Here is a 13,236-nt window from a genome sequence, read left to right on the forward strand (position 1 = left end):
AGGTAGAACTTATTTATTTCTTTGATTCATTTACTTAGAGAAACATTATCAGCTGTTGCTTGTAATAATTTATTGTGCCTTTTGCATACTGTCCAAATTATTTATGGTTCATTTTGAACTACCCTCCTGATTCAAAACAATTCACATTGCTGAATTTGCTATTTCTTGCAGAAAGTTATTCTGTGTGAAATTTAATTACTCATTTGCTTATACCAACATCTACTTGGATACATGCATTGTATTATTGCATGAAATTGTGTGAATTTTCTTTGATACATTCAATATTACTTGTGTTAGCTACAATCACATAATTTAACACCATGGCAGACACTGAGGAATCAATGTCAACAGAGGAGATAGCCAAAGTGGTATCTGCACTCAAGCAGCTAAAGATGAAACCAAAAGCTGATTCAGCTGAAGATTTCTTATCATGGATGTCATCTGCTGTTCAGGAGAAGAAGATCAAGGAAGAGGTTGTAAGTACTGATACTGCCTCTGCTTCTTCACAACCTGCCAAATCTCTACCTCCTAGTCAGTTCCCTAAAATTCCATTTTTCTCCGGAGATTCTAAGAATGATGCAACATATGAAGTTTGGAGATATGAGGTGGAATGTCTCTATAATGAGTCTTATAGTCCAGATGTCATTCATCATGCTATACGACGCTCACTTAAAGGAGAAGCAAGTCGAGTGGTAATGCATCTTGGACCAGGAGCACGAATATCCTCAATTATACAGAAGCTAGACAGTATTTATGGCACAGTGGCTGAAAAAGAGGACATTCTGTCAGAGTTTTACAGTGCTAGACAGAGAGAGGATGAGGAATGTGCGAGATGGAGTTGTAGATTGGAGGATATTCTGAATAAGGCCATACAGAAAAACCTCATTGACCGTAGTCAGTTCGAGGAGATGCTAAGAACCATGTTCTTTAAGGGACTGCGACCTTCACTTAAAGATATATGTGGACATCTATATGATAAATGCAAATCATTCGATGAATTGAGAACATCTGTGAGAAAATTGGAGATTGAACATCATCCACAAACTACAGAAAAGAAATCAGCTACAGCAAAAGCTGCAATAGTGAAAGATCAGTCAGCTGACAGATTCGATAGCATAGAAGCTAAGATTAATCAGTTAACCACTGAGGTCAGAAGTATAAAGGAAAAAGAGTATTCTTATACTCCTATTCCCCAGCCTTATAGGGCACCAAGACAACCATATCAGAGAGGCAGACAGGAAAGAGGATACAGAGGAGGATATAGGCAATATCCCAGATTTCCTCAGCCCCAAAGTACAGATGTTGCTAAGGAACCTCAGAGTTCCAGGGTAAGAGAACCCCCTACTTGTTATAGATGTGGACAGGTAGGCCATATCGCTGTGGGATGCAGAGTTTTAGTCAACCACAGGCGCCAGGCTTTAAACTACAACACGTCAGCACCTGGGGACAAGGGGTTGGCGAGAGGATCAAGAGTCCCAGAGAAAAACAACTAATTGGAAAACCAAATGAAATATCAGTGGCCATCAATGATGTACAATGTACAGCTCTTCTAGATACAGGAGCAACAGTATCCACTCTAAGCGAAGCATTTTATAATCAGTACCTTTCAGACGTAGAGCTTCATTCACTGGACGATGTTATCAATATAGAGTGTGCGGATGGTCAACTGATGCCCTATCTTGGCTATGTATGTGTTGATTTAACACCATTTGGTATTCCATCTTTGAACAAACTAAATGATTGTCTGTTTTTAGTTGTTCCCAAGAGCAATTATAATGCACATGTACCAGTGCTTATAGGAACAAACATCTTACAGAACCTGATGGATGTGACAAAACAGGAGTTTGGCTCAAGATTTCTGCAGGATGCAGCCATTTACACACCATGGTATTTAGCATTCAGATGCATTGCATTGAGAGAGAGGGAGTTACACAGACATGGCTATGTATTAGGATTAGTAAAGAGTGCTGAGACAGATAGAGTTATCATCCCTCCGAACAGTCATGTGACCATTCTTGGATACTTGGATAAGAAGATTCCTTATCATCAAGTAACTGTCATGATGCAGCAATCTGAAAAATCCTCCATTCCATCTGATGTAGACATAGAAGCTACACTGCATCAGTATGTGTATGAAGAGTGTCAAACAATGCCTGTTACCATCAACAACATAACAACCAGGACTATTTCAATATCCCCAAAAGGAGTGATTTGCGAAATACAGCCTGTTGCTATTGAGGACACAACAGTTGAGAAATCCTCTTTGTCAAGCTCAGAGCAAATTGAGGATATTATATCCAAAATTCAACTCCCAGATGATATTGGAGAAGATGAAAAACAGGACTGTTTGAATTTGTTGAATTCTTACAGGGATATATTCTCAACAGGAGCAACAGACATAGGTACAACGGACAAAGTGAAGCACAGAATTGAACTCCTTGATGAGATACCTTTTAAGCAGAAGTACAGGAGAGTACCACCAGCATTGGTTGAGGAAGTCCGTACTCACATCAAGGATTTACTAGCTGCAGGCATCATCAGACCATCTCATTCTCCGTTTTCATCTAATGTAGTTTTAGTTAGAAAGCATGATGGATCCTTGCGGCTATGTATAGACTATAGGTATCTTAATTCTAGGACTATCAAAGATAATTATGCTCTGCCTAGAATAGAAGAGATTTTAGATTCTCTTTCAGGTAACACCTACTTCAGTGTATTAGATATGAAATCCGGCTATCATCAGATAGAAATTGCAGAGGAGCATAAGGAGAGAACTGCCTTCACTGTTGGTCCACTTGGGTTTTATGAATTTAACCGCATGAGTTTCGGCCTTGCAAACGCCCCTGCAACCTATCAGCGTCTTCAAGAGCAATGTTTAGGCGACCTTCATCTAAAAATTTGTTTTATATATTTAGATGATTTAATCATATTTTCTAAATCTTTCAGGGAACATCTTAATCGCCTTCAGCAAGTTTTCCAGAGAATTAGAGATTATGGGCTTAAACTTTCTCCCAAAAAGTGTTCCTTACTTATGAAGAAGGTTAAATATGTAGGACACATTGTGTCCGAGCATGGGGTTGAGCCAGACCCTGATAAACTTGCTAAAGTTAAAAACTGGCCTATTCCACAGAATCCTGAAGAGGTAAGACAATTTTTAGGGTTTGCAGGATACTATAGAAAATTTATTCATGATTTCTCTAAAATTGCTAGACCTTTATTAGATATCATGGCCACAGGAAAAAAATCAAGAAGTAAGAAAGTGGATCCAAAGTGGAGGTGGGAGAAGGAACAGCAAACATCATTTGACCTCATTAAGCAGAAACTTACATCACCGCCAGTTCTAGGTTACCCAGACTTCGACAAACCTTTTAAGCTCCATACCGATGCATGTCAGACAGGACTAGGCGCAGTGCTATATCAGGAGCAGGATGGAATGGATAGAGTTATAGCATATGCTAGTCGAGGATTAAGTAGATCTGAAAAGAATTATCCTACTCACAAACTGGAATTTTTGGCACTTAAATGGGCAGTCACAGAAAAATTTTCAGATTACCTTCAAGGCAAAGAATTTGTAGTATACACCGACAATAATCCCCTTACCTATGTTTTAACTTCAGCAAAATTAGATGCAACTGGACATCGATGGATTTCAGCATTAGCTTCATTTAATTTCAAGATCATCTACAAACCAGGGAAAACAAATATAGATGCAGATAGACTATCCAGATTAAAGGAAGTGGAAACAGTATCTAGTGACACCATTAAGGCAATTTGCCAGCTTGCAACTGGACAGCCATATGCAGAATCTCTTGCTATAGATGATGCTATTTGCAACCAAGTACAACCTTGTACAGATATTGGAAAGTATTTGGATATCATGGAAATCCAAAACACAGATCCTACTGTTAGTTTTTGGAAAAACAAGGTACAGGAATGTATTAGACCCAAACGAGAGACACTCATTACTGAAGATGATTTTGTTTACCACAGGAACTTTGCAAAACTTAGAGTAAGAGATGGTATTTTACTCAGAGAAGTCAAAGTAGATGACAATACTCATCAGCAATATGTAATTCCTGCATCAGTGTATCCCACTGTTTTGGAATACTTACATAACAAGATGGGTCATTTAGGGCGAGATAAGACTCTCTCCTTAATTAGGCAAAGATTTTACTGGCCAAAGATGCAGCGTGATGTTTCTGATTGGATCAACTCCTGTGAAAGATGCATTAAGAGCAAGACCAGCAATGAGAGAGCAGAATTGGTCAACATCAGAACATCAGAGCCACTAGAGCTTGTATGCATGGACTATCTCACTCTTGAACCATCGAAAGGAGGAATACAAAACATTTTAGTCATAACCGATCATTTCACACGATATTCAATTGCCGTGCCAACCAAGAACCAAACAGCCAAAACAACAGCAGAAGCTATTTATAACCATTTTATTGTTCATTACGGGATTCCAGCTAAACTTCATTCGGACCAAGGGACAAATTTCTGCAGCAACATCATTAAGGAATTATGCTCCATATTTGGCATCTCTAAATCCAGGACAACGCCATATCACCCTATGGGTAATGGTATTACAGAGCGATTCAATAGGACATTATTATCAATGCTAGGAACATTAGATAACGCTCAGAAAGCTAATTGGAAAAAGCATATAAACACACTGGTTCACGCATATAACTCTACTAGACATGATACAACTGGGTTCACACCATTCTATCTAATGTTTGGAAGAGAACCAGTTTTGCCAGTAGATGTGGTCTTTGGATTTTCCAGCAGCCATTCTGAGGATAAGTGTACTTCTAAGTACATATCCGAGCTGAAGCAAAGACTGCAAGATGCTTACAGACAGGCACAAACAGCAATAAAATCTTCTCAGCAGAACCAGAAATGCCGTTATGACATAAAAGCAAGAGCCATCACTTTAGAGGAAGGTGACAGAGTTATCGTCAAGAAAGTGGCATACAATGGCAAACATAAAATTGCTGATAAATGGGAAGATGATATTTATGTCATTTTAGCGAAAGCAAATGATGACATTCCTGTTTATAAAGTCAGACGTGAGGATGGAGAAGGAAGAACTAGAGTTCTTCATAGAAATTTGCTTCTACCTATCGGAACAAAGCTTCCAAGAAGTACTTCTCCTCCTCCAGTTACTCCTAGAAAGAGAAGGAAGGCAGAACCAGTAAGCATTATTACTGAGAATGATTCTGATAGTGACAGTGAATTTTCTTATGTAGATAACTCTGCATTTAGAAATGAAAATTCCCAAGTTACTCCCAGTTTAGATGATGACGATCAATCTACAACTGAGGAAGCTTCAGCAGCTGGTTCAGGGGAGGACGCTTCCCATCAGGATAGAGAGCCTGAGAATCAACCTGAAGAGATCATCAATGATGATGAACCAGAGGATGATGTCAACAATGATGATGATGATGATGAGAATATCATCCATGATGTTGATAGCACTGATGATGACATCAATGAATCTGATGATTCTGAAGATGAAATGCCTTCCAGAGAAAATGACGATACACCTACTCCAGCCCCAAGAAGATCTACCAGACAAAGAAAAATGCCAGCATGGACAAAGGAGTTTGTCATGATGAACCAGACACAACCAGATTGGCTACAAAGAGCAGTATTTGTGAAAGGGTTGATGAATGATGGTTCATTACGAGACATTGACCGAAGTAGATGCCAGATGGCTTTACTTAACATTGTGTCTGCTTCTACATGTTCTAATACATGATATTTTTTTAAATTGTAAATATATGTATTTTATGCCATGTTACTTTTCAGATATATGCAGCTTCCGAGTTGAATGACGTGGAAGTCATTCTGCGACCGGGGGGAGAGTGTAAGAGTATGAAAATTGTTGATTTGAATAAATAAATAAAGTTATTGTAATATAAATAAATAAAGTCATTATAATTAATACATCTAAACAGTACACGTATAAAAAGTAAGATCCACCCTCTCTTTTAATTCATACACATGTACATATACCCTTAGGGCAGTACTTGATCATGAGTTGGTCAGTGGATATTTGTGATCTTGGTTTTTATTGGTTGTTTGTGTCAGGTTGAATTTGGTTGGTTTGTATATTTTGCTTTATGTGTTTTACCGCCAAGTTTGACAATCTTTGTCTGGACATTGACCAGAACAGACTATATTTATATTGAGAAGTAATTTTATTTTGGACCAGACCTTGCTCTTTTTCTGGTAAGTTATACTAAGTATACTAATATCCTATAACACTTACTATTAATAAATTGATTATCCTATAAATTGCAGAAAACATTAATTAAGTCCATGATCACAAACTAAGGAGTATGAATGAATTTGAATGAAAAGATATTTTTTATATGGAATACAGTGTTGATTATAAAGATCAATATTTGGTTTATTTATTATAGTATTAATTGATTCTCAAATCAATTGTATATAAGAATTTTATGAAGATCAGATATTTGATTAAATTGGTCATTTATAAGATCAATTAGATTATATTTCAGTAATAAGTATTTTTAGAATTATTTTGTTCGAATTACAGAATCAGTCAATGTCAATTTAATCTCACCACGCAATCGGTGTATGAGCCTGTTCCCATAGAATGGTGAGAAAGTGTTTTTAAATATTTTTTTAATCTGATTAATATATTTTATGACTTATTTTGGAGAAATGTAATTCATGTACATTATAAGAGTTACCTCCCGCTAAATGTTTAAAGTACAATTATAGTAAGATAATGTAAAAATATTATCTTGATGGAAATACATATATATTGTACTAATGTTATATTTTGATATAAATTATATTATTGTTTTATGATATTTCAGGGCTTAAATATACATTGCAAATTTTAAAGTCACTGTGTCCGTATACGAATAAACGAACCATACAGATATCTTTGTTGTCAGTTATTTTAAACAAAGACTGTAACATATCTAAGGAGACTAGAGTGGACTATCCCATAAAGCTGTTTACCCCTTTGACGGTTGGAACGACCCAATGTTATATAAGGATGCGCTGAGAGTTTCTCAGGGAGAATTGATATAACAGCTGAATAGAAAAGACGTCCAAGAAGAAGAAGCAAAATAGAAAGAAAGAGCAAGGGTTGAAGTAGCACCAGTGGTTGGAGAAGTCGAGAGGAATTGTGGTGGGGTACCAGAAGTAATCCTGAATAAGGGTGAAATAACCTGGTATTCCACGAACACAATAAGAACTCTGACAAGTAACACGGTGCAGGGTGCCCGGCTCTAGGACACATACACACACCTCGCCTTATATTGATAATTTTGTTGTAAATCCAATCATTCATACTCCGACAGAGTAAAGAAAAATTATTAATATATATATATATATATATATAACACCCTATTCTCTTGAAAAGAACCCAGTAGATAACACATTACAATACTTTGTTTACATTTATTGTATATAGTGCTCTTTTTCTCAGGAAGATTAATTTAATCTAATTAACTGGCCATAACTATACAGTCCTTTCTGTAAGTTAGTGGGCCTATAAAATATTCATCAGTTAATACTGGTATTGTTCAAAGTACTGACCGGCATTAATCTCATAATTTCATAAAACTGCATCTTATTTATCGAGTGTAACATAAATAAACCTTATAGCATCTCAAAACAAAACTGACATCACTATTAAAGGGGCAAAATCACAATTTTGGTCAAATTCTATTTTAAATTTCTGATTTTTATGTTTACAATGCTTCAGTAAAGCATTTCTATTAGTCAACAAAATTAGAGTGTCAGTCATTGAGTTATAGGCAAGATACAGAGCTCGCAATTTTTTGTTATATATATACAAAGCTCAAGTCATGTTTTTGTTTACATTTTGAATGTTGAAGAGAAATTTCCAGGTTTAGGACTAAAATGAATGTGACAAATGCACAGAACTAATTATTTTTTTAAAGCCTAATTAATATCATATGTGACGGTCAGACCGGTTCGAATACCGGCGCCAGATAGCTCAGTTGGTAGAGCAACTGACTAGAGATTCAGGGGGCCCAGGTTCAAAACCCGGTCTGGTCCGTCATTATTTATCCCATCCCGTTACATTTGGTGCTGTGACCAACCCATGGAACTGACAGGTGAACTCCTGCCAGGGGAAGAGCCTGGGGTGATCTTCGGGGACGAAGATCATTTAAGGGGGGAGGAATGTGACGGTCAGACCGGTTCGAATACCGGCGCCAGATAGCTCAGTTGGTAGAGCACCTGACTAGAGATTCAGGGGGCCCGGGTTCGAAACCCGGTCTGGTCCATCATTATTTACCCCATCCCGTTACATGCATATAATTGTTAACATAACAACCATTTGTGAGCTCTGTTCTCTTGTAACTTGACAGCTGACATTCAAATGTTCGTTGAGTATCAAAAATGCATTACAAAAGCATATAAAAAGTAAATAATAAAACAGTAAATTTTGACCAAATAGTGACCATGCCCCTTCAAAAGGCAATCAGTTGAAACTTGTAAACATTGGATGTGCAATGCAGCAGCTTGCAAACAGAACAAATACTCAGTACAGGAATATTTGGAATATTAAAAAATAAAATCTTCAAGTTTTCTTAACCAGGAAACTGAAAAACACATGGATGAATAATGAATGTAAAGCAATGAGAAAGGTTGTGGACAAATATTTTACTTCTTGTATATCATGTATATATGACGATCGATATCGCAATTTTTAACTATAAAGTGAGCCCCTGCGGTCAGGTTAATGTCATAAAAAAAGTTATGACAGCTTGAGCGCCGACGGTACAACATGACTGTCGTGTATAGAAGAAAACGAAAGTAGAATACACATTAATAATCAATATACAATTTCTTCCGTTCATAGCTAAGTGTGTCTATAAAACTATGGCTTAAAAAATAGAAAAGCTTTCTTTAAAAGTGACAAAACAAACGTAAACATTACTTACCGATGACATTCTTATATGCTAAACATAACTGGGCTATGTATAGACTCGGAGTGTAGTTTCCAACTTGTACTTCTCTTGGCCCGATGCCTTCCGATGCGTTCGGAACCTCAGATATAAAGGGGGTGTCGAAAATATATTAAATCCACGTGTGCGTGTTGTCAGTACGTGATAGAAACGCATTTTTTTTAATGCATATTAAAGACGTTTAGCATTAAATAGATAAATGTTATCTTTTCTCATAAAGCAGGCACGTGTAGCATAAGGGGGGGGGGGGGGGGGGGGGGGGGTTGGCCCCCCCACATTTTCTCGCAGCAACAATTTTTTTTAAATTTACATATAAAAAATTGAATTATCATGGAGTTGCCCCCCCCCCCCCCCACTTTTTTAGGAGTATGTAAAATATAGATATGAGAATAAGTAAATGAGGAGTGAAATTGAAGTTAAATACCACGCAAGCCCCCCCCCCCCCCCCCCCCCCGGATTAGGATTTTGAAGATTTTGGAAAAGTTTTCCTTCTTTTTTTTTCGGCTTGTCAAGATTTTTTGGATGAGTCTGCCCCCCCCCCTTTCAAAAACGATGCTACGTGCCTGTAAAGTGTATAGGCCTACTATGTGCGGATCCATGGGTGTTTTGTGTTTTCGAGGGGGTGGGGGGTAAGTGGGTGGGTGGTAGATTCAAATGACCTTTTGTTTGGGGTAATGCGAGGTATTTTAATATTCAATCCTACAATTGCTGAAAAAATATAAATAGTAATTGGTTATTATTCTTTGCCATATCATGAGATGATCAAATTTATTTCTATTGGATTTGATAACGCCCCGACCACAGTTATATATATATCTCCTCATAATACTCAAAGAATGATTAATCCAATTTCTGCAATAGGTAAATCTTTAAATCTTTTGAATAAAAAATGTCTGCATTTCATACGTACGGGCTCCGTCAATACCACCTTTGATATTGTGTTCATGACATATTTTAGCACAAGATATGAACTATTTTTATATGGATTTCCGGGGGGGGGGGGGGTATTTTATTTTTATCTATAGCTATTTTTATTTGCGTTTTAAGGTCATTTAACAATTATCTGCAAAAATGCTCATGCATATTGTTGCAAATGTTTCATGTCTTTAAAACCCCCAAAGATTAATAGCCACTTTCAATATATCGCATCAGTCGGTGCCTAGCATCGTCGGCGTGGCGTGGTTACCGACATTTTTATTTTTTATGGAACCATTGAGCCAATCTTAACAAAACTTGGCACATATCGATTTTATAGTTCCTGAGGTTCATGACAGTTGAGTGACTTCAGATTATTCAAATACATGTAAAGAGTCACATTCTTTTACAATGAGTAATGATTATATATTAATTTGTTTTGGCTTCTTCTTTTTTTAAATAAGGGGCGGGGTCCTTTAGAAATAGATGGATCTCCAAATATATATATTTTCATTCACATATGTAAACTCATGTACATGTATATCTAGAAAATTTCGGAGTAGCTACACTTCTCCCCGAATCCGCTAATGGTAAGAAAATATATACAATGAATATATTTTACACGTTCAAAAAGAAATCCAAGTTGATAAGAATACGTTTATTGTGCGTGCGTCCGCAGTCTGCCGAAAGCAAAATATTCAGTAAAAATATACATCATATCCACAGGCGCCTGGCGTTGAATCTATTTATTTTTATGATTAGGTTATTCCATGAAGTATAATACAATTCCCTGTCGCTAAAACATGTTTGTTTTTTTTTAAATATCATTTACTGTACTATAATGATTCTTAAAGTAAATTTTTATTTTAGTACAGAAAATAATCTTATCGTAAAAAGAACTATTTTTAACGTTAGGCGACTGGAATCATAACAGTTACTATGAAACTAATTAAATACAATCTGTTTCATTAGCAGTCGTCAGAATAAAAGAAAGATACATAAAATGCTACTATTTGGTAGTTTATATGTTCATTTAAGAGAAGCACTGTCAAGTTATGTTTTCTGGTTGAATGTTTGCAATATTATTGCTTTTACAGAATCTAATTAGTTTTACAAACACCGTTTCAAACAGGTTTCCGACCATTTAACGCAATCAAACGGACATTCTTTGTTGAATTCCCCCGATGGCAGCTTACGACATCCGTAGAACAGCTTGCAGTTGGTGTATTCTGTGCTACAATGCTCCCAGCATTCCTTTTCTAGTGACGTCATTGACTCGCGAGTTTCGACGCTTTTTGAAATGACGCTGGAAATTAGTGCCGTGACCAGGATACCAAAGATGATGGGCTTCATTCTCTTTATTTATATGCCGGAGATCTAAAAGAAACAATGCAACTGTTTTATCTAAAGAAAAGTATACACAATACTTAATCGGGAAGAAAAAATAGCATGTTTGGTGGGTTTTTCTTTAATAGTGATGGTTACATATCAAATACAATTCAAAAATATTATTTTTAAATTTTATGTACAAATATTTGATGATGAAATATTTCAATATTATGAAGAACTTCATTAGTGTATGTCCAAGAGTAAAATAAGTTCCTTAAAATGATTACATGCAATGTCAATTTAGTATATATGCAGAGAAGTTTCTTTACTGCGCTACCTATATGCATTCGATCAGCGTTTTCAAATTACAAAGTTTAGCCATCCACTATATCGAAAATCTGCGCGTCGTGAGCTTTTCTGTTGCAAGAAAAACCTTTAGTTACAACCTTTCATAGGTTCAGGAAATGAATTACGCATTTTATTTTTATCCTACCGTGCATTCATAGAAATCTACCAATATAATACAAGAAGATACATGCTTTTGCAGGACAATCCTGGTATTTGTGGGGGAAATGGAATTAAAACAGACTTATACAGAACATATCATTACATATACATTGAGATACTTACAGCTATAGAAAAATCAGAACCGAAGTGGAAATTAACTTTGCCAAACTTGAACAAGCAGCTCTGTAAAGTATTAAATGGTGTATAATAAACTTAATATATATATAGTGACCGAGGTCATTAAAATGAATTGTCTGCATCAGATAATGACGGGGTCATCTGCTTGCCCGACATTAAAAGTCCCCAATTGTCACCACTGCGTAAAAACTGCGCCAGCTGCTATTCTACGTCATCAAATGGCGGCATAATTCCAACAGAATCACTCACGTTACATGTATGTGACTTAATATTCTTATATGAAGTATTGTTGATTGTCCATTATGCACATGTGGCAATGTTGATGACATCGTATCATTTTTCGTTTCTCCTTTACCATACATGTATATGCTCATATACCAGATACATGTATGAAGCTTTTCAATGGTTTTACCATCAGTGATTTATACATTGTTCGTATGTATTTAACAACTATTACATCTGTCTTTAACTAATTGTACGAGGAGGGTGGTATAGATCTTGAACCTATTCTTTTTGTAATTAATATAATGATATACGATAAAATACGATCAATCCAACAGAATCACGATTTAGCTGAAAGGTCGTATTGACTATTACTAACTTTCTATGGCAAAAGCAGAAGTATAAAAAATATCGTTCGTGGTATTGCGCAAAATTACGACGACAGATTAAACTTAAAATCGCAAGTGCAATTAATTAAGACTTAAAACTGTGCCACTTTGTTTGTTATCGTATTTGCGCATGAGTTCTCCGCGGGGCAAACGTTGACTTCGCTTTCCATTCATATCTAATTACCGGCGGTATGGCTTTATTTATGTAGAAGTAACCCACGTTGCCTACATATCTATAATATTGTGGTTTTCCATAATTAATTCCCGCAAACAATGGTTGTTTATACCGATTGCAAAAAGGAGATAACCAAATTAATTCCTTGAAAAGATTGTCAAAATTGTAAATATTTGAATTAGGAAAGGACATGCTCTACAGCAATAAGATCAACGTGTAATCCATCACCTTAGAACATATATATTGTCCTTTCCGATATATTTCATTTTATCAAATAAAATATGCCTGTACGTGGCTACTTTAAAGAAGTTATGTTGTATATTTTACTTGTTAAAATGAAATACATTGGAAAGGACAATAGTAAACGATTCTAAAGATAAGAGCAAGCCCACGACCAAATTAATGAATGCTTAATAACCAAAAAAACTAAATAATATTACTGTCTACATCAATCTAGTTATAAAATAAGATCTTAAATCCGCTCACTACGATCGCTACACTATCTAAGATCTGACTTTTAATTAGATTGTGTCGACATGCTTTTAAAATAGTTGTGAAGGAATTACTAATTATATAT

At 36.0% G+C, this 13,236-nt stretch overlaps 1 protein-coding gene and 1 long non-coding RNA gene across 2 annotated transcripts in view; both read right to left on the reverse strand.

The window, feature by feature from the left end:
* The window catches only part of LOC105348046 (E3 ubiquitin-protein ligase MIB2), a 46,347-nt gene extending 37,235 nt beyond the window's left edge, over positions 1–9,112 (reverse strand). The window contains exon 1 of the mRNA XM_066073016.1: positions 8,961–9,112. Within this exon, the coding sequence (XP_065929088.1) occupies positions 8,961–8,969 (9 nt within the window). The 5' untranslated portion in view covers positions 8,970–9,112. The remainder of the gene's footprint in view (positions 1–8,960) is intronic.
* A 1,430-nt stretch (positions 9,113–10,542) lies between these two features.
* Positions 10,543–13,017, reverse strand: LOC117683487 (uncharacterized). Its single transcript, XR_004597483.2, has 2 exons — positions 11,859–13,017; positions 10,543–11,276 (listed from the first exon to the last, which is right to left on the reverse strand). It is a non-coding gene; the product is annotated as an uncharacterized lncRNA (long non-coding RNA).
* Positions 13,018–13,236: the final 219 nt, after the last annotated feature.

The sequence above is a fragment of the Magallana gigas genome, chromosome 10 (genome assembly GCF_963853765.1).
Source record: "Magallana gigas chromosome 10, xbMagGiga1.1, whole genome shotgun sequence".
In the NCBI taxonomy this organism is placed as follows: Eukaryota; Metazoa; Mollusca; class Bivalvia; order Ostreida; family Ostreidae; genus Magallana; species Magallana gigas.